Consider the following 21,666-nt stretch of genomic DNA (forward strand, 5'->3'; position numbering starts at 1 on the left):
TACAGCATGTAATTGGTATTGATGTTGGATTATAATTCAAATGCAAAACTAACCCTTGACGGAAATATTTCAGGTGGAATGAGACTTGTAAAATTTCAAACTAACACCAAACATGAAGGGGATACACGGCAGATGTAAACTTAATTTACACACACACTGCAACACAGGATTACTGAAAATACCGTAATAAAATGATTCCTTTAAACAAAATCCAAGAAACTAATTGGGAAGAATTCTTCCCAAGGACTTTTTGAGGGAAGAAAGAATGACGGACGGACAGTTTCGAATGGTTACTAAACCTGCTTCAGCCTTCAGCTGCTCATGAAAACAATATTTACTATGTTATGAGTGAATCATTTGATGGACTTTTTTCAACATGTAAATAGTTCTCTCCAATGAACACGGATGGGTCTGGTGTAGTAACACATGACCTGAGACCGTTACAATTATCCTGAAATTGTGCTATAGACTTATCAGACAGTGTCCATTACAACACCGAAAAATGATGTCTTTGATTGAAAAGAATACAAGGTACAAAGATTTATCAGGCGAGAAGAAATTGTTAAAAAAAAATTTCACACATTATTTAAGTTGGTTAGGGAGCAGTTGCGGATACAAAAGTATAATTTTACAACCGGAGGTTATGATGTATTTTAAGAGCACAATTTTCAAAAAGTATGTTCATTTGGAATTTAGGACAATATATCCAGTCTGGGGACAACTGCCTATTTAATTCCTTCTATTTTTTTTAAAAACATGTTTCTCATTTTGAGGTGATAAACGTCCTTACCCAGCTGTTACAACTTAATGTTAAAGCCGTTTTCAAAATGGTATTTAAAAAGTTATAAAATTTGCAAAAGAGCTAAAGAACGTTTTGGCCAGTTTTACTTATTTCATTTTTTTTTATCTTTACTACTTTTCTATTTTAATTATGCCTATTATTTTATTTAAATTGTTAAACCTTCTCTCAATGTCTCAATCTACTTTAGATTTCCACACAATATATTAAAAATGGTAAAATTTATCATTTAGGAGCAATTATACAACTAGGAGATGATTAACTATTTCGGCCATATAGACTACTTAGTAGATCGATCCATCTTATTTATCCTTTGTATTTTAAATGATTCTCTGTTTCAATTAAATATCTTTTCAAGGGCAATAACAACCAATATAAGGGTCAAATACTTCAGCCATGTAAATTATTTGATAGATCTTATTTTGTTGATCATATCATCTTTATTTTTCTATTTCAAAAATTCCTTTATATATAATAACTTCGATATAAGAAACACAAAATAGTTTAAGATTGTCATTAACAATAGACAATAGACAATATTTATTAGCACAAACACATCAACATTAAATGGTTATGGCATACAGTATTAAGACAATAAACTAACAATAGTTAAATTGATTATAATTATATTAGAGTGACAGTGGTATTCACATAATTACCATAAGTTGTCATGTGAGTGGTGAAAGATACAAATAGGACATTCAAAATCGTAATTCGTAACTCCCACTTCTTATAAAACTCAGCACAGATTGAGCAACATGAGCCTTAATGAACTGGTGCTCTGAATGACAAGATATGTGAAATAGTAAAGCAATTACATTCAAATTAAATGTCATTTGTTTTTATTATATTTTATCTGATTTTAATAAGAGGTGATATCAAGGACCAGGAAGTATAAAAGTATAAATAGAATAGACATGTGACGACAGATCACACGTGACTCTTATTTTTATATTAACGAATCGATAATCAAAATATGGACTTAGATTTAGTGACATTTATCATGAATGAAGATTAATCCAGTAACATTGATAAACAAAAGAACAAAATGATTTTACACACTTCATATTTTCAATGATCCCATCAAATGTGAAATGGAAAAATACCCTCGATCCACCATGTAAACAACAACAACAACAAAAAGAGAAGTAAACTTATGTTAACACTAAATATCCTTGTATATATTAGAAGTATAGTTTCAGTAATGCTGACAACCATGACAATTAGGATGAAATATTGATTGTTTGTTGCTACAGTGAATGTCAAGCGACGAATGTTTCATAAATATTCAGAACGAAAAGAGAACAAATTAACAATTAATCACACATCTCAGAGATATTTGGCAAATGTTCTTTAATTATCGTCCAGTGAATGATATACGTTCCCAGTATATAAGCTCTAGATTTAACGTCCCAATTTCGTATTTGCGACTATAGCAATACGTATTTATATATCATGTATAGCGAAAACAGGAGTTTTTTTTAAGCAAAAACATCGCGTAAGAAGTAAACAACAGCTTCATCAAAATATGACCTATGTTTTTTTATATGGTGCAGCGAAATTGTTACAATTTATGTTATTAATACCTCTGCTGGTGGACTGAAAGGTATCACCATTCAAGTAGCCAGTATTTCAGTCCTGGCATGAAAATATGGATTTTGTCTTATCAAAATTTGATGTTAAAAATGTTAAGAAAATTATTTTATATTAAGGAAAATATCTCAGTTTTGAGCTATATACAACTAATATGTTCTCACCACTCTCAAGAACCGACTTTTCAATAGATAGTGACTTAAATACATCAGTCTTCAACCCGGTACATACTAGTAGCCCAAAATCCATTGGAAACAGACACAGTATGAACAGCAAAAGGAGCAGTAACCTTTCAAAAAGTACAAACTCCAACAATTCAAATGTACTTAATTTACCACCAAAAGGTAACCTACGTATTATGACGGTAAACTGCCGTAGTATCATTGAAAAGAAAACCGAACTATCAGCTTCCATACAATACATAAAACCAGACATCATATGTGGAACTGAATCCTGGCTAAAAGGAATTAAACCAGGTAAACCAATGAAGAAAGATGCAATTAAATCAGCTGAAGTCTTCCCAGAGAACTTTAAAATCTACAGAAATGATAGAGGCACTCTTGGGGCGGAGTATTCTTAGGAATACATGAAGATCTCATATCAACTGAATTCATTGAACCCGTCACAGACTGTGAAATTGAATGGTCTAAAATTAAATTGAAAAACAGCAAAGACCTTTTCATCGCATCATATTACATGCCTCACAGAAACATGAAAGACATAACAAATCTAAAACTACAGGAAAACCAAAACATATCATTATTGCTGGAGATTTCAACTGCCCAGATATCGACTGGATAAATATGGAGATAAAAACAGGAGCACCAGACAAAGAAGTACAACAAGCACTTATGGACCTATCTATTGAACACGGTCTCGTTCAAATACACGACAAACCAACAAGAGAGGGAAATCTGTTAGATTTGGTATTCACAAACAACCCGTCCCTTATTAAATCAACTGGCAATGCACCAGGAATTTCAGACCATGATATCGTCATTACAGACTCATTGATAAAACCATACTATTGCAAACAACGCCCACAGAAAAGATACATGTTTGGGAAAGCAAACTGGGATCAAATTAAAACGGACATAAATATGATAACAAAGGACATCTATAATCATATACACGATATGCCAATAGATAAAACCTGGCAAACCTTCAAGAACGGTGTACAAGCAACAATTGACACCAACGTACCATCTAAAATGATAAAGAAAAAGCACTCTGTCCAATGGTTAAACAGAAAACTGCGCAAAATGCTAAAACGGAAAGCTAGGCTGCACAAACATGCTAGAAAAACTGGAAGTTACAAAGAATATACACAATTCCAAAAAGACTGCAAACGCCAATTTAGAAAAGCAGAATGGAACTATATTAATGACATCATCAATGCAGGTTTTGAAAAGAATAGTTCTAAACCATTCTGGAACTACATGAAAGCAAAGAAACAAGATAATATAGGAGTAGCACCACTAAAGTCAAATGGAGGCCTTACAAACGACAGCAAAGAAAAGGAAGAAATTCTAAACAACCAATTCAAATCAGTATTCACTAAATTAGATCCGAACTCACAAATACCACCACTAAAGAAAAGATCAACTACAAATATTTCAAAATTGGACATAACATCAGAAGGAGTACATAAATTATTAAAAAACGTAAATCCATCCAAAGCAATGGGACCAGACGGAATACCAAACACTGTCCTTAAAACATGTGCAGAAGAACTCGCACCAAGTATATCCGCCATCTTTCAAAAATCAATTGACACAGGCACTCTCCCTGAAGATTGGTTAAGTGCAAACATAGCTCCAGTATTTAAGAAGGGGGACGTCCACGCAGCTGAAAATTACAGACCAGTTTCACTGACCTGTGTATCATGTAAGCTTTTGGAACACATCATCTGTAAACACATCCTTAAACATCTGGAAAAGCACAAAATACTGACAAATTTAAATCATGGATTCAGATCAGGTTACTCTTGTACAACACAGCTCTTAGTCACAACAGAAGACCTACTAAAGAGCTTCGACAGTGGCATTCAACTTGATATGGCTATACTCGACTTTTCAAAGGCTTTTGATACTGTGCCACATAACAAACTTCTGGCAAAACTAAACAGCTTCGGAATAGATGGAAATCTGAACAAATGGTTAGCAGCATTTCTGCAAAAACGATCAATGCGGGTTGTCGTAGAAGGTGAGCACTCAGAATATGCCCACGTAGACTCTGGCGTACCACAAGGCACAGTACTAGGACCGCTGCTTTTCCTATGCCACATCAACGACCTCCCGGAAAGCGTAAAATCTCAAGTTCGTTTATTTGCAGATGACTGCCTACTCTATCGAGAGATTAAAAACACAAAAGACCACCAAACTCTCCAAGAAGATCTAAAAGCTCTGGAAGTATGGGCACTAAATTGGGGAATGAAATTCAACGCAAAAAAAATGCTATATAATGAGCTTCAAACAAAAATCAACACACTTCTACCAACTAGACAACCACATACTAGAACAGGTACAAACTAATCCTTACCTAGGTCTTAACATATCTGATGACCTAAAATGGACCAGCCACATAGGGAAAACAACAAGCAAGGCAAGCTGTACACTAGGGTTCCTGAGAAGAAACTTACGCCAGTGCCCCCAAGAGTGCAAAAAACTTGCCTACTTAGCCATGGTTAGATCCGTACTAGAATACGGTGCTGTCATCTGGGACCCATTCACCATCAGGGAAATAGAAAAAATAGAAAGCATACAGAAAAGAGGAGCACGTTTCATTCTGCACGACTATAAATCCAGAGACACCGGATGCGTCACAAATATGCTTTCTAAGCTAAAACTACCACCTCTCCAAGAGCGAAGGAAACATCAGAGGCTGACTATGTTCTACAAAGTGGTTGAGGGATTGGTGCCGGCTATTGATCCAACAGATTATCTACAAAAGACAAGAAATAAACGCCAAGTCAAAGCAAAAAACTTTAGTGACTTCCAATATTCAAACATAGTGGAAAGACAAGAAACCAGAAATAGCAGATCGTATAAATTAATAGACTGCAAAACAGACATTCGAAAGAACTCTTTTTTTCCAAAAACAATAGTTGAGTGGAACCATCTGGACGAGGTAACTGCATGTCAAAAGACAGTTGAGGGTTTCACGGCTGCCCTCCAACGGTTGGACTAACCAACCCGCTCTCCTTCCAGTGCGCATATATCCGCGATCGGATCCTGCACTGTGTAACATACAGATACAGATCTCCTTTATGCAAAGCTCCGATACCTAACCCGGCTTAGGTTATACTTGTTTGTCATTTTTGATTGATAGTTCTTCATCATTTTAATAAGCCTTGGATTTTCAAATATATTGGTCCAGAGTATTACTGAGGAGACATTGATTGTCAAAATGCGCATCTGGTAAAGTAAAATTGGTACCGTTTATGTTATTTTACGCTTCGTTGTTTTTCTCTGTTCTTCGGTAACTTTTACAGATTACAGGTCAACACGATTGTTTTGTGCAGAATTGTTTGAGAAGTATATGCCAGTCATGGCCTTGACATTATTTTCACACTTAAAAGCAAGCAGTCTGCTAATTATTTTGATAACAGATAACACAATATTTGGTGTGTTTTCATCAAAAGGAATTGAAATATAGAACTGTTGGGATTGTAGCTGATGATGATTTTCATATGATGAAAACATAATCTTTTGATCAGTCTAGTTAAGGTAACAAGGTAGCATGCCAATAACTGCTCGTAGCACTTTATTAATTTATTCTATGTGTATCATTACAAGTTTTCTTTGTTTCTTCTATTGTCTTTTATGATATCGAACTCTGACTTCTGTTTAACTGAGCTTTATTCTGCGTATTGCCGTGAGTATGCTTCTTCTACAATGACTATGGATGGAGATTTTAACAATCATGATGTTCCACCCGCTTCATTTTTTTTTTATATATATATATAAATAATTTTGTATGTTTTAGGAGTTTAGGTTGGCGTCCACCTCGCTGAAATAGTAAACATTAATGTTGACGGGTCAGTTGAGCTCGTCTCTGGGTGCGGGATTAACTAGCTGCATTGAAGACCTTGCGCTGTTAACTGTGCTTTTGTTAGGTTTTTGCTGTTTCCCTTCTTTATTCTTGAATCATGATCGGCTTTTATTTTGAAAGAAAGAAACTTATGTATTTATTTCGCAATATTTTGCAGGCTTGCAAAATCAGGAACTTCACAATTTATGAACTTTAGGCCTCTTCTTAAATGTATGGCGCGTTGATTTATTTTTTATTTAACTATGTCACATAGTGGTCTATCTTCTGGCTATATTCTGTGGTGTAAACACGTCGATGAACATTTACCTTTTTAAAGGTACAAGAGCAGTTGCAGAGTTGAAAAAAAATAAAATCAGTAAACATCAGATATCATTCGTTCTTTTCATAAATTTCCATATCTTAAAATGTATATCTCATATTTCTTAGTAATGATTAGGAGGTCAGTAAATGTTCAATTAATGAGATGTACAAATTTAGTTGTTTATTTATATTAATTTTTTTTCACTATATATGACTGAAATCATTTTGTATATATATATATGAATTATCATTTAAAATTGTATATTAATATTAATATATGGACATTAATAACTGCGTGTAAGCTTGTACCTACTCAGTCATATTGCAAAAAAAAACCCATGTTTTTTTTTGTTTTCTTTTTAACTATTTGTCAAGAATATAAATGGTTTTATATAATTATGATAATTTATGGTTGATCTGTTCTATCTTTGAACACAATCTAGCTTTATATATCAATACAATCATTGACTTTGAATTTATCACAATGGTATGTGTTGCATTTTCTATTTTCATCTTACTAGGTCCACGTACTGGACATAAACGAATGACTGTTCTCATTGTTTCAGTTCTTCTTTGCTGCATAAATTTTGCAATTATTCGTTTGGTATGATGTTGTTAGAGATTATGTACCGAGGTCTGGATGGAGGTCCTCCATTTCTGTTTTTTTTTTATATATTTAAGCATTTTTTCTTTATGTTCACTATTCTCTATTTTCTATATCTTATTGCCTCGTTATTCTCTAACCTTTTTCTGTCTATTCTTTATATATTTTGCCTATTACGATATTCTCCTTTTTGTAAACCCCCAGCCACATCCTCGTGTAGTTAGTATTATGTTTTATTAATGTTTTGTATGTCCTTCTGATATTCGTTTAACCTTTTCAACCTTGTTTAGTTTAAATGACATTTTTTGTACCAATTACTCATTAATGCTGAAAAAAGCGTTAAAAACCAAACAAAATGTCCAAAGCATTGTAGATTCAAATACACTGGCAATTCCTTGTTTGATATGAGTGTGTAATTGTTTATTTTACATCTCGTATACGTTTAATTATTTATTTTACACCTCGTATACGTTTAATTGTTTATTTTACACCTCGTATACGTTTAATTATTTATTTTACACCTCGTATACGTTTAATTGTTTATTTTACACCTCGTATACGTTTAATTGTTTATTTTACACCTCGTAAATGTTTATGTTTGGTTAACTTACTGTGTTGGCGTTTTTACCTTTAGTCTCTTGGAATTTCATAAGCAGTATACATCCTATTTCGTTTGCCGTACTCACAAATGTAAAATCATGGACAATTGGGTATACATTTTTGACAATATAATAAAAAAGGATCAGATCAAGATTAATTGTGTGTAAATATAAAGAAAAGAAGATGTGGCATGATTGCCAATGAGACAACTCTCCACAAGAGACCACAATGACCCAGAAATTAACAACTATAGGTCACCATACGGCCTTAAACAATGAGCAAAGCCCATTCCGCATAGTCAGCTATCAAAGGTCCCAAAATGACAATGTAAACAATTCAAACGAGAAAACTAACAGCCCAATTTATGTACAAAAAATGAACGAAAAACAAATATGTAACACTTAACATAGGACAACCACTGAATTACAGGCTCCTGACTTGGGACAGGCACATACATACAGAATGTGGCGGGGTTAAACATGTGAGCGGTATTCCAACCCTCCCCTAACCTGGGACAGTGGATTAACAATACAACATAAGAACGAACTATAAAAATCAGTTGAAAGAGGTTAAACTCATCAGATGGATACAAATACAATTGAACGTGGCCGGGTATTTAAAAACTCATTGACAAATGGCTGGATTTGGGAGTTGCTTAGGTGATAAAATGTGCAACTAAATTTCCAAAAGTAATTTTGTATCAGTTTTGTAGTGTTACTAATAGCAAAATGTACACCATTAATACTTAAACAATACAGTTTGGAATAATGTTTGTCAATGTCGTCCAACGAAGATCATTTGTTTAAATACATTTGCCTTGCATAAGCGTGTAACAGTCATGTTGTTGACGACTGATAACCTTTGTCAATTTGGTTTTTTTTTCATTTTAAGTTATGGCGTTGTCAGTTTATTTTCGATCTATGAGTTTGACTGTCCCTCTGGTATCTTTCGTCACAATTTTATACAGGATGCACAAGTTTTTCTTTGCTTTTAGTTCTTCAAAGTTATTTGTTTCAGAAAAACGTAGTAAAAGTATGTTTTTGCTTGATTTCATATTAAAATTTATTTGAATTCAATTAAGCAGACTTTTAGTCAGGCGCAGTGGTACAGCAGGCAGTCGTTTTCTACCCATGATTTGTCAGCCAAGTATCGACCCTTTTCTCCCAGAAAACTTTGATAAACTCTTTTTGGTTTTTTTAATTAAATCACCTTTCCTATTGCTAATTTGTCCAAATCCTCTGATATGCAGTCTGCAAAATCAACTAAAAGTTAAGCAAATTGCATTGACATATATTGGTTAATTGTGACAAAAAGAAAGATATGTGACAACTTTCAGGGACTGAAATTTCTGCTCTCCCTCGACATCATTTGCGAGAATGGTCTTGAGAAACAATGATAGACCATCGGAAGGGGACAATAAATGGCTCACCCGTGTTAAGAGACAGCCATATCTCTTGTACGTAAAAGACACCCTTGTAGATTTCGAAAAAGAGCAGGCTAGTGCCGTTAGAAGGCAGCACTCGCATTCTTAAAGTGGAAAGGAAGTAATATAAGTTGCAATAACTTGTTTCCCAAGACACTCTAAAGAAACATTTAGGCGTATCGGAAGAGTACTAGGACAAACTTAAAGGCGATAATCCAATTAAAGTGTGGCTTTTAAACTTGAGAGCTATGTGAATCAAAATATTCCTATTGAGACAATATGGCTAAGGTCAAAGCCATCATGTCTCAATCGGAGTATTTTGACCAGTGCTGCTATTCATAAAACCACCTAAGTTAAGATATCCAATTGTAGTACTAATTTGTCGTACGACATGTAGAAAAATCTGTCCGTTCGGAACAAATCTTTATTTAAGTAGTTATATGCAGCCATTGACTCTTATACATTTGTTCATGTATATGTATAAATAGTATACTCGAGTCTACGACAATAAGTAAAGACGGGAAATTCCAATACTAGAACTATGTTGAATTATGAAAGAAATCTAGTTTTACCATACAATTTTTCTTTTGACTACATAAAGTAGCAGTAAATCGTTGGGTTTTCTTTATCATCGTTTTGATAAATTACCAATTTTTAAAATCGACGAAAAAAGGAATTTCAAACTATTTTTGTCACCGTTACCCACACTACTATACATTATCAAACTTCAATAGTAGAAGTAATTTTAACATGAAGACTGCTTCTTTTTTCTAGCAGTATATGAAAATATTTTTTAATAATTAAACGACACACACAAGGAATTAATCAAATTTTTATTGTAATTTGAAAATGTTGACATTTAATGAAATTTACATAATATATACATTTATAAGACATAAAGCACCAAAGAAAGTTACAAAACATGTATGTAAACAAAAATATATGAGTATTCAAAATGCACATTTCGTGCAAACTTTATGGATCTCCTTTCCCAGTTGATAAACTTAAGGAACTTTTTAACCTTAAGGGTGGATGGGTTAATTCCTTCATATAGGCATAAGGATAGGTTTGAAATAAACTCATCATAGATACCAGGATTAAAATTTCATCTACGCCAGACGCGCGTTTAGTCTCATCAGTGACGCTCGAATCCCAAAAGGCCAAATAAAGTATGAAGTTGAAAAGCATTGAAGTCCAAAAAATCCTAAAAGTTTTGCCAAAAGCATAGATACAAAATGGTTCACTAAAAAAACAATTTCTTTTAAATTAATTTTTTGATAATTTCCTAACGTAATCAATCACAACAGTTTGTAGAACATCGACCTTCTTTGCTAGACGAATGATAGGCTACTAGCATCAATAAGTTCTCGTTTGCAAGTAAATTGTTAACATGCACATATTTTTTTCAATTTGAAGCGTGAGCTCTTTTGTCACTTCATTTCTTAATTGTGTTTCAATGATCCAGTTTTCAAACACATTATATTCCCTATAGAAAAAAGCAAAAGAAAAACTTAAATCCGTCACTGACAGGAAACATCTTCGTTCAGCACACATTTTCATCTCAATTTCTTTCATCCAATTTAATTGGACAGAATTGTCCCTGTTCCAAACAGTCACATGTAAACAACTGTCCTAAGTCGATACAGAACTTACTTCCTATTGGTTCACAAATACCTAAAATATAATAAGTAAAATATTACAAAGAATGAATAACGCAAGGCATCATTAATATTAATATACCACTCGTTAATACCAAAACACAGATCGATTACAATCGAGAGCAATCGATTATCTTGTTCATATTAAGGAAAGATTGGTTTCGATCTAACATTTTAACTGATGTTGTTTCTCTGGCTTGTCATTGATGATGCTGCTGTCGCAGTGAAGTATACTCAGTATCTCAATAAACTCATTTCAGCAACAAAAATTGAGACAAAGTAACCTTCTCTTGAAAGTTTGAAAATGTAATATATTGCAGGATGTGTATTGATTAAAAATTGATTTTGAAAACAATTAGGGACGACATCAAAAATTCATTGTAGGATAAAAAAAAACTTAATTCATATAATTTTTTCACTGACCCCCACCCCCCCCCCCCTCTTCTTAAATTAATTTGGGAAAAAACAATAAGGATATATATAAAATCGATGTCAATTAAACAAAACTTGCAGCAATTTTGATCCCTCACCCCCAAACTAATTGAATTAAGTTTTTTATTCTTTATTTGTTTTTTTTTTTATGTCGTCGCTTAGTTGTCCTTGATAATAACCAGTAGAAATATAAGCTTAAAAATAGATACTCATGTTAACAGAATAAAAAGTTTCAACGCCATTTTTTTATATCATGTTCTTCAGTGTAACAGCCGTTGAGATTTGGAAATATTTGTCATTTAGATATTTTGCCACTATGGTGTTATCATTCTCATTTATATAACGTGAACAGAGCGAAAATTTTGCAGTCTGAATTCATACCAATTTATTTTCCAAAATCATATCAAGCTGATTGTATGATCACACGGACATAAAGGGGGTAGTTTAAGATTCCAAACGAAAACATGGTTGTGTGATATATTAAACACGACGGGTGCCACATGTGGAGCAGGATCTGCTTACCCTTCCGGTGCATATGAGATCATACCCCCCTCTGTTTTTTAGTGGGGTTCGTGTTGCTTAGTCTTTAGTTTTCTATGTTGTGTCTTCTATACTATAATTTGTCTGTTTGTCTTTTTATTTTTAGCAAAGACGTTGTCAGTTAATTTTCAATCTATGAGTTTGACTGTCCCTCTGATATATTTAGTCCCTCTTTTAAACGAAAAAAATGTTGGATGAGAATATTCAACCAGGCCTTGAAAAAAAATTTCGAATCAGTTTTTTTTCTCATACTCCAAAATCACCAATCAAAACGTTGTATTTCATGTTTCGAGCAGGATTTTTGTGCTCCGAGCACTGAACAACAGTTTTATGACTTCAACCCCAGATCCACGAATAACTAGGTAAGTACCTGGGTGTCTTATTGCTTCATAATCAGGATTTTGTCCTTCTATCCAGGTACAGTTTGGATCTCCTAGTTCTTCTCCATTTGAATAACCATCACCATCGGAATCCCTGTTACACAAACTTTGTGTCCATCTCATTCCATTTTTTCGGAAATCCTAAACAAATTAAAATCAGTTTACGATTTGAATCTATATATTGTGAATACCGGTTTAATTCGTGTTAAATTATGTAGTAGCTACTTATTGCTTGTCTAACAAATCATATAGAACTAAGGAGCCCATGGTATGATTCCCAATGTGACTATTATCCTCCAAATTTCAAATGAAGTAGAGGTATACAGCAATCATAGGAAACCGTCGAGCCTTCAAAAATGAGAAAACTCCATGCCATATATTGGTCTATAAAATTGGGCCTTTTGAAATATGAAATATATCAAATGAGAAAACTAGACCAATGATAATACATTAATACATACATTCCTCCCCTCCCCCTCCCAAATTTTGGTACGTTCCATGCAAGGAGTCAGTGACGGTCGAATCAAAAAAGTTTAAAAGCACGAAGTTGAAGAGCACTGATGACCTAATTTCCTAAAATTTTTGCCAGATACAGCTAAGGTAATCTATTCATTCGATCGTTGTTTACTAATTTATTATATGTATATCGATTTTAGTCTCAAACACCGTAGTCAAATCTTTAACCGTTGTTTTCATCTGTATAAACTGGTGTTTACATGAGTCATAATTGATGCGACTATTATACAAGTGAGAGGCTTAGCGCTTTTAACCCAGGTTCAATCCACCAATTTCTACGTTTGGAAATTCTTGTTTCAAGTCAGAAATATGACAGTTGTCGTCCATTCGTTTAATGTTTTTTATCATTTGATTTTTCTGATTGACTAGGGACTTTCCGTTTCCTCGGAGTTCAGTATTTTTGTGATTTTACTTTTTATCATCCGATGTCAATGATGTCTAGTAAAAAAATTATCAAATATATATATATATATATATATATATATATATATTATTGTTTATCTTTACAAGCCTATATATACTTACAATTCCAAATGGGTTTTTCTGGGCTGTACCTTCATCTAATTTAAAATGTCCAACAGCGGCCCATGCCATTTCAGCATGGTTTGAATTATTACAATTACATGGGACAAAGTTTCCATTTGGTATCTTGTTTCTAAACCCGGGATAGCAATCTACATTCAATATTACATACAGTACACTAAACAACAGTATGATACAGGAAGGTCCCTATAGAAAGAAAAAAAAAAAAATTTTATAATTAGAATATAAATACTCAAAGATCCTGTCGCCAAAAAATGAACTTAAATCTTTGTGATTACACATACACTATAAAACAACATACGATTTAGGTTTTCCGCATTCAATTTGATTTTCAGATTGTCATTGTAATTTGGTGTTTTTTTTTTCTCCTATTTGAGATCACACTTGTGATTCGTATAGTACTTGACATACAAAGTCACATAGCATTACTACATTAGAAGCTTTTGCTCAAAACAACCGTCTCTCAATTTAATAGTATAGATCTGAAAAGATTATGTACTCTTAACTTTCGAGATTCGCGCTTCCGTTCTGCAAATTCAAACGACTTCTAATGTCATTTGGGTATTCAGTGAATTAAAGACTCGTTACAGTAGTTTCATCATATCCGATTCATAATTCGTGTATTAACTTTAGGAGCATAATTTCAAACAGTTAACTTGTAAAAGGACAACTTTGTCTGATGGATTGTTAATCTCTTTTTTAATCGAACTCACTTATGTATGTTAAAGTTCGCTGCGTAGTTTCAAAATAAATAGCTTTCCATAACACTAGTATATTTTGATAGGGGATTAATTGAGGAATCATAAAAGCCAAAAAAAAATATAGGTTGTAATGTGCTTGTTTTCGAGATATTAGCCGATGTTGGAATTTTTGCGGGAAAATGTTCTCTCTTGATTTTTCATAGCTTTATCATTGAACAGTTAAAGTTCTCAAAAACCACTAAAAATAAATAAAATTTTATAAGACTTTTACTAATGGCTTATAATTATACATGTAAAACATTTATAAAAAGAACAATGGGGGTCCATGGGGTCAATTTTTAAGGCATTCAAATGGATAAAACCAGAGGATTTTGAAAATCTGACAAAATTCGAAAACATGACAAACATCCTTAATAGGTTGAAACGGAAAACGAAATGCAACGTGTTATTCATTTGCACTTTCTATACTATATACAAATGCGTTTCTGTCGTTATGGATATGTCAATGACATGTAAGTTATGACTAAAATGTCTTTACATCTTAAGGTCACACTGTGGCTTGACTAATGACATCTCTATAAAGCAATCTGTAAAATAGGTTCAAATGTTTTCTGAATAAGTAGGTCGATACACAACTATTTGTTTCGTTTTCATTCGTTTGTACTTTCTATTATGTATAACATGCATTTTATTTTGATGATATTTGAAATTACATTTCGATGGCTTTATGGCAATATATATTCAGACTATTCGTTATAAGCACATTATCTTCGTGTCACACTACGACTGTAAACAGAATAAAATTTCCAATAAAACTATAAAAAAGACTCAAATGTTCAACAAAAAAAACCTATTCTATTTCACAAAAAGTTTAAGACGATAAAAATGATATTTAATCTATAACATAAATAAGGTGCATCCTTGGCGCTTTTCCAGATTCACCTTTATCAGGTAAAAATCACTATCTTTATTATGAAAGCGAAGGATGTATAAGTTTCTGAACACATGAGGAGTATCATGATCGAAATAGACATAAAAATAATAGCCAAGATAAATTGGTCGAAGGAAGATAGAACCCCAGATTATAATTGGTTTCTAAAATTATATATCAAACGGAGAATTTCAAAAGGGAAGTGAAACCTTAGTCTCTTAGCTGTTTCGAAATTATCAAATAGAGAATTTCCAACATGTATTTATCAATCATGTTTGTACCAAAACACTGACAACTGAGCTGATGACAGCATTGAGAACTAACAGTTCATACGCAGCGTTATCGACCCAGTGCTAAACAAATGTACAAATTAAACATAAAATATTGAAACATAACACATACGACAAAGTAGTATAGAGCACTTCTGTTACTGTTCTCCATCTATAGAGAATTGCTAAAATTTCTTCAAGCGAGGCTTAGTATTATCGGAAGACACGATTGTCCCTACGATTTTATATTATTTGTCCATTTATCCAATTGTATATTTTTCTTCAAGGATTTAAATTTATATTGACACTTTTTCTAATTTTTAATATATTTTTAGTATAGAATTTAACATAATATACTATATACCATGTATACTGTTATTAAAATATTACAAATATATATATAAAGTCATACCATTTTGAACATTGTGGTCTATCCTTATCCTTCTTTTAACTGGAAAATAAATTGATGATTCAGATCAAATAACACAAACTATTACTTATATTTATATACGTTCGTCATTACATTGAGAAGACATCCGGGCTACCTTTTTATAATAAGCAGGTGAAATATGACAAAACAAATTCACCTTTCAACTCACGTCTAATTTGTTATGTTTAATGCGACACTTATAACCCAAGCTTTTAAGTTATATAGAACTTATAAGAATCCACAAATGTTTAATTCCACTTCGTGATTATATAATTTTGACGTTTGTGGTTCAACGTATTTTCTATTTATAAGTGTTTTGTATTTCCTTTTTATATAACATTTAACCTTTTCAATCTTGTTTAGTTTAAAAGAAAAACATTTTGTACCAAGTAATCTTTCGAAGAATAAAACAAACAAAATGTCAAAAGAATTGTAGATTCAAATATACTGGTAATTTCTTGGTTGGAATGAGTATGTAAAAAGTATCCCACAGATACTGAACTCCGAGGAAAATTCAATAGGAAGGTCCCTAATCATATGGCAAAATCAAATGACAAAACACATCAAACGAATGGACGACAACTGTCATATTCCTGCCTTGGTTTGTTAATTGTTTATTAGTTTAAAAGAAAAAAAAATGTACCAAGTACTCCTTCGAAGGATTAAACACCAAACAAAATGTCAAAAGAATTTAAGATTCAAATATACTGATAATTTCCTGGTTGGACTGAGTGTGTAAAAAGTAAAATCACAAAAATACTGAATTCCGAGGAAAATTCAATTGGAAAGTCCCTAATCACATGGCAAAATCAAATGACAAAACACATCAAACGAATGGACGACAACTGTCATGTTCCTGACTTGGTTTATTAATTGTTTATTCTACACCTCGTATCATTACGTTTGGTTAACTTACTTCTGTTTGCGTGTTTACCCTTATTCTCCAGTAATATCATGAGCAGTAAATCCGATTTCGTTTTCCATACTCACAAATGTAAGGCTCAGATCAATGTTAATAGTGTGTGAACTCATTGAGAAATGGCAGGATTGAATTTTGAGACCGCTTAGGTGATAAAATGTGAAACTAAATTTCCAATAGATTTTTTTATTCAGTTTTGTAGTGTTACTAGCAGTCAGTCGATTTCTACACATGATTATTTTCAGCCAAATATCGACCCTACTATCCCAGAAAACTTTGACAACCTTTTTTTTTTAATTAAATCACTTTTCCTATACTATAGCTGATTTTTCTAATTCCTCTTATATACAATCTTAAAAACAATGAAAATCGTGGCTGACTGAATTAAAAATATGTTGGTTCATTGTGGTAAAAAGAAAGATATGTGACAGCTTATATTGGTCTTTGCCGATGTAGGTAAGAGTCTGAATGAATCGCATTAACGAAAAGACGCAATATTCAAAGCTAATGTGTGTTTTATTTAGACGGATCTGAAGAGAACAAATCAAAGCTATGAAAGACGATTATCCCATTGAAGTGTGGCTTTTAAACTTTAGAGCTTTCTGAATCAAAATATTCCTATTGAGACATTATGGCTTAGGACTAAGGACCTTAGCCATAATGTCTCAATAGGCGTATTTTGATCAGAGCTGAAATGCATAAAACCTTAAGATCTTCAATCGTAGTACTAATTTTTCGTATGACATGAAGAAAAATCTGTCTGTTCGTAACCAATCTTAATTTAAGTAGATTTATGCTAACAGCCCTGGACTCTTATGTATGTATATGGATAAATAGTACTGAAGTTCAGAATTAATACTCGAGTCTACGACAATAAATAAAGACGAGAAATTCCAATACTAGAACTATGTTGAATTATAGAAATGTTGTTAATTATACAATGTTTCTTTTGCCTACATCAATTGGCAGTAAATCGTTGGATTTGAACCATTTTTGTCACCGTAACCACACTACCATATATTATCAAACTTTAATAATATAAGTAATGTTAACATGACGACTGCTTCTTTGTACGAGTAGCATATGAAAATATTTTAAAACTGAAAATTAAACGACACAAACAAGAAAACTATTAACATTTTTATTGTCATTTGAAAATGTTGACATTTAATCAAATTACATAATATATACATTTATAAAACATAACATAAGGCATCAAAGAAAGTTACAAAACATGTATGTATACATAAATATATGAGTATTCAAAATGCACATTTCGTGCAAACTTTATGGATCTCCTATCCTAGAAGATAAACTTTTTAACCTAAAGTGTGGATGGGTATAATCAATTCCTTCATATAGGTCTTCAGATATATTTGAAAAGCATAGATACAAAATAGTTCACTAACAAACAAACAAAAATTAATTAATGACAGGCTTTTTGAAAATTCAAAAATAATCCTTATCGATCAAATGGTTAAAATGCCTTTAAATATTTTGATAATTTCCAATTTTGGTAAGCAATCATAACAGTTCGTAAAACATCGTCCTTTTTTGCTAGACGGATGATAGTCGACTATCAGTAATAAATTTTCGTATGCAAGTAAATATTTACGTGCAAATATTTTATTTTCCGATCTGAAGCATGATAAATGTGCACTTTTGTCACAACGTTTGTGTTTCAATGATCCAGTTACAAACACATAAAACTCCCCATAGAAAAAAAAACAAAAGAAAAACTTAAATCAGTCACTGAAAGCAAAAGTCTCCGTTCAGCACATATTTTCAACTCAATTTCTTTCATCCAAGTTAATGGGACAGACTTGACCCTCTTCCAAACAGTCACATGTAAACAACTGTCCTAAGTCTATGCAGAACTTACTTCCTATTGGTTCACAAATACCTAAAATATAATAAGTAAAATATTACAAAGAATGAATAACACAAGACATCCCTAATATACTGCTCATGTATACCAAAACACAGATCGATCACGATCGAGACCAATCGAGTTTACTTTAATAGAAATATCGGTTTCGATCTAATTTTTTAAATGATGTTGTTTCTCTGGCTAGTGATTGATGAATCTGATGTCTCATTGGCATACTCATTGAGTATACTCAGTATCTCAATTAACTCATTTCAGCAACAAAAATTGAGACAAAGTAACCTTCGTTTGAACCAAAAGTAAAATGGATTCAATAAAAGGTTTGAAAATGTAAAATATTGCACAATGTGTAATGAGTAAAAATTAGTTGTCCTTGATGAAAAAAAGGAAAAATATAAGCCTTTTCTACTCCAGTAACAATTTTCTAGTTGTCGTTGTAGAATAAAAAGTTTGAACGCCATTTTTTAATATCATGTTCTTCAATGTAACAGTCGTTGAGATTTGGAAATGTTTGTCATTTAGATATTTTGCCACTATGGTGTTCTCATTTATATAACAGAGCAGAGCGGACATTTTCCGTCTGAATTCATACCAATTTTCAAAATCATATCAAGCTGATTGTATGATCACACGTACATAAGGGGGTTAGTTTTAGATTCATAACGAATAAATGGTTGTGTGATACATTAAACACGACGGGTGCCACATTTGGAGCAAGATCAGCTTACCCTTCTAGAGCACTCGAGATATCCTCCAGTTTTTTTAATGGGGTTCGTGTTGCTTAGTCTTAAGTTTTCTATGTTGTGTCTTCTGTACTATTATTTGATTATTTGTCTGTTTGTCTTTTTATTTTTAGCCATGGCGTTGGCAGTTTATTTTCAATCTATAAGTTTGACTGTCCCTCTGTTAAACGAATAACTAGTTTAGTTTACACATATATTTTTATAGCGGATTGGGAAACAATTTTTGCAACTTATATTAATCCTTTTCCACTTAACGGGTGCGAATATTGCTTTGTAGCGGCATTAGCCTGCTCTTTTTTCGAAATCTACATCTGTGTCTTTAACGTGCAAGACATATGGCACGCATAACTAAGTTAGTACCTGGATGTCCTATAGCGTCATAATCAGGTGTTTGTCCTTCTGTCCAGGTACAGTTTGGATCTCCTAGTTCTTCTCCATTTGATAAACCATCTCCGTCGGAATCCCCTTTGCACAAACTTTGTGTCCATCTCATTCCATTTTGTCGGAAATCCTATACAAATTAAAATCAGTTTACGATTTGACTCTATATGATGTGGATACCGGTTTATTTCGTGTTAAATTATGTAGTAGCTACTTATTGCTTGTCTAAAAAATCATATAGAACTAAGGAGCCCATGGTATGATTCCCACTGTGACTACTATCCTCTAAATTTCGAATAACGTGTAGGTACGAAGAAATTATAGGCAACCGTCGAGCCGTCAAAAAAGTAAAAACCCCATACCATAAAATTGTCTATTAAATGGGGCCTTTTGAAGATATGAAATAATTCAAATGAGAAAACTAGACCCGTCCTATAATTTTCAATATGTCCAACTTAATACATCAATATATCAACTCCTACCCTCCCCCTCGCCAATTTTGATACGCTTCATGCAAATTTATTCGATCAATGATAACTGATTGATTATATGTATATGAATTTATTTTCAAACACGGTACTAACTAGTGTTTACATGAGTCATAATTGATGCGACTACCATACAAGTGAGAGGTTAAGCGCTATAACACCAGGTTCAATCCACCATTTTCTACATTTGAAAATGCTTGTACCAAGTCAGGAATATGACAGTTGTTATCCATTCGTTTGATGTGTTTTATCATTTGATTTTGCCATTTGATTAAGGACTTTCCGTTTTGAATTTTCCTCGGAGTTCGGTATTTTTGTGATTTTACTTTTTATCATCTGATGTCAATGATGTCCAGTAAAAAAATATTCAAATATATATCTATATATATTTATCTATATAATTGTTTGTCTTTACTATCCTATCATACTTACAATTCCAAACGGATTTTTATTGGCTGTACCGTCATATAAACTAAAATGTCCAACAGCTTCCCAGACCATTTCAGAAAGCTTTGAACAATTACAAGGGACAAGGTCTCCATTTGGTATATTGTTTCTAAACCAGGGATAGCAATCTACATTTACTATAACATACAGAACACTAATCAATAGTATGATGCAGGAAGGTCCCTAGAGAGAAAAAATATATAACTTTATAATAAGAATATAAATACTCAAAGATCCTGTCGCAAAAAAAAAAATGAACTTAAATCTTTGTGATTATATATACACATTAAACAACATACGATTTAGGTTTCTCGCTTCCCGTTTTGATTTCCAGATTGTCGTTGTATTTTTATTCTCTTTCATTTGAGAACATGCTTGTGATTTATATCGAACGTGACATACAATGTTACATAACATTACTTCATTTTGTAGTTTCAGAGAAGCTTTTTCTCACAACATCCGTCTCTCCATTAAATAGTATAGGTCTGTATCAATTATGTATGACTTTTGAAATTCGCGCTTTCAATTAGAAGTGTCCGTTTTGCAAATTCAAGCGACTTCTAATGCCATTTGAGTATGCAGTGAATTAAAGACTCGTTACAGTACTTTTATCATATCCGATTCATAATTCGTGTATTAAGAAACTACAGTTATCATATACTTAGCATTGATATGACAGTTTTTGCATATGTGTAATGAGCGGAAGTACAAAAGTCATAATTTCCCACCCGGGCTGATAACCCATAGCAGGTGCATCTCGTGCACAAAACCCATAATAGTGCACCTCGTGCAAGTAACTTCCGGTGTTTCCGGTATCGGTTGTTTTCTTTTCCATTGTGACGTCAGATATTTTTTATGACGACGTCAAAATTTACGGGAACTTTTGTGGGGATAGTTTAGTACTTGCTAACAAATCTTGTAAATGCCATTGACAATTGTGAATCATTTTATAGTACAACAAACATGGATTAAAAATGATCATAAAACTCTTTAAAATTTTCAATGTTTCAAAATGCCTGTTTAGGAAA

The 21,666-nt window shown here is 32.7% G+C and overlaps 2 protein-coding genes across 2 annotated transcripts; both read right to left on the bottom strand.

The window, feature by feature from the left end:
* Positions 1-10,526: 10,526 nt before the first annotated feature.
* On the bottom strand, positions 10,527-15,897 carry LOC143072838 (temptin-like). The gene is made up of 4 exons (XM_076247947.1): positions 15,755-15,897; positions 13,424-13,627; positions 12,373-12,523; positions 10,527-11,046 (listed from the first exon to the last, which is right to left on the bottom strand). The coding sequence occupies exons 1-4, from the start codon at positions 15,764-15,766 to the stop codon at positions 10,934-10,936; spliced, it is 480 nt and encodes a 159-aa protein (XP_076104062.1). The 5' UTR covers positions 15,767-15,897; the 3' UTR covers positions 10,527-10,933.
* Positions 15,898-17,884: 1,987 nt separating this feature from the next.
* On the bottom strand, positions 17,885-20,796 carry LOC143072839 (temptin-like). Its single transcript, XM_076247948.1, has 3 exons — positions 20,624-20,796; positions 19,683-19,833; positions 17,885-18,594 (listed from the first exon to the last, which is right to left on the bottom strand). Exons 1-3 carry the CDS (start codon positions 20,690-20,692, stop codon positions 18,482-18,484), a joined length of 333 nt encoding a protein of 110 aa, XP_076104063.1. The 5' UTR covers positions 20,693-20,796; the 3' UTR covers positions 17,885-18,481.
* Positions 20,797-21,666: the final 870 nt, after the last annotated feature.

The sequence above is a fragment of the Mytilus galloprovincialis genome, chromosome 4 (assembly GCF_965363235.1).
Source record: "Mytilus galloprovincialis chromosome 4, xbMytGall1.hap1.1, whole genome shotgun sequence".
Taxonomy (NCBI): domain Eukaryota; kingdom Metazoa; phylum Mollusca; class Bivalvia; order Mytilida; family Mytilidae; genus Mytilus; species Mytilus galloprovincialis.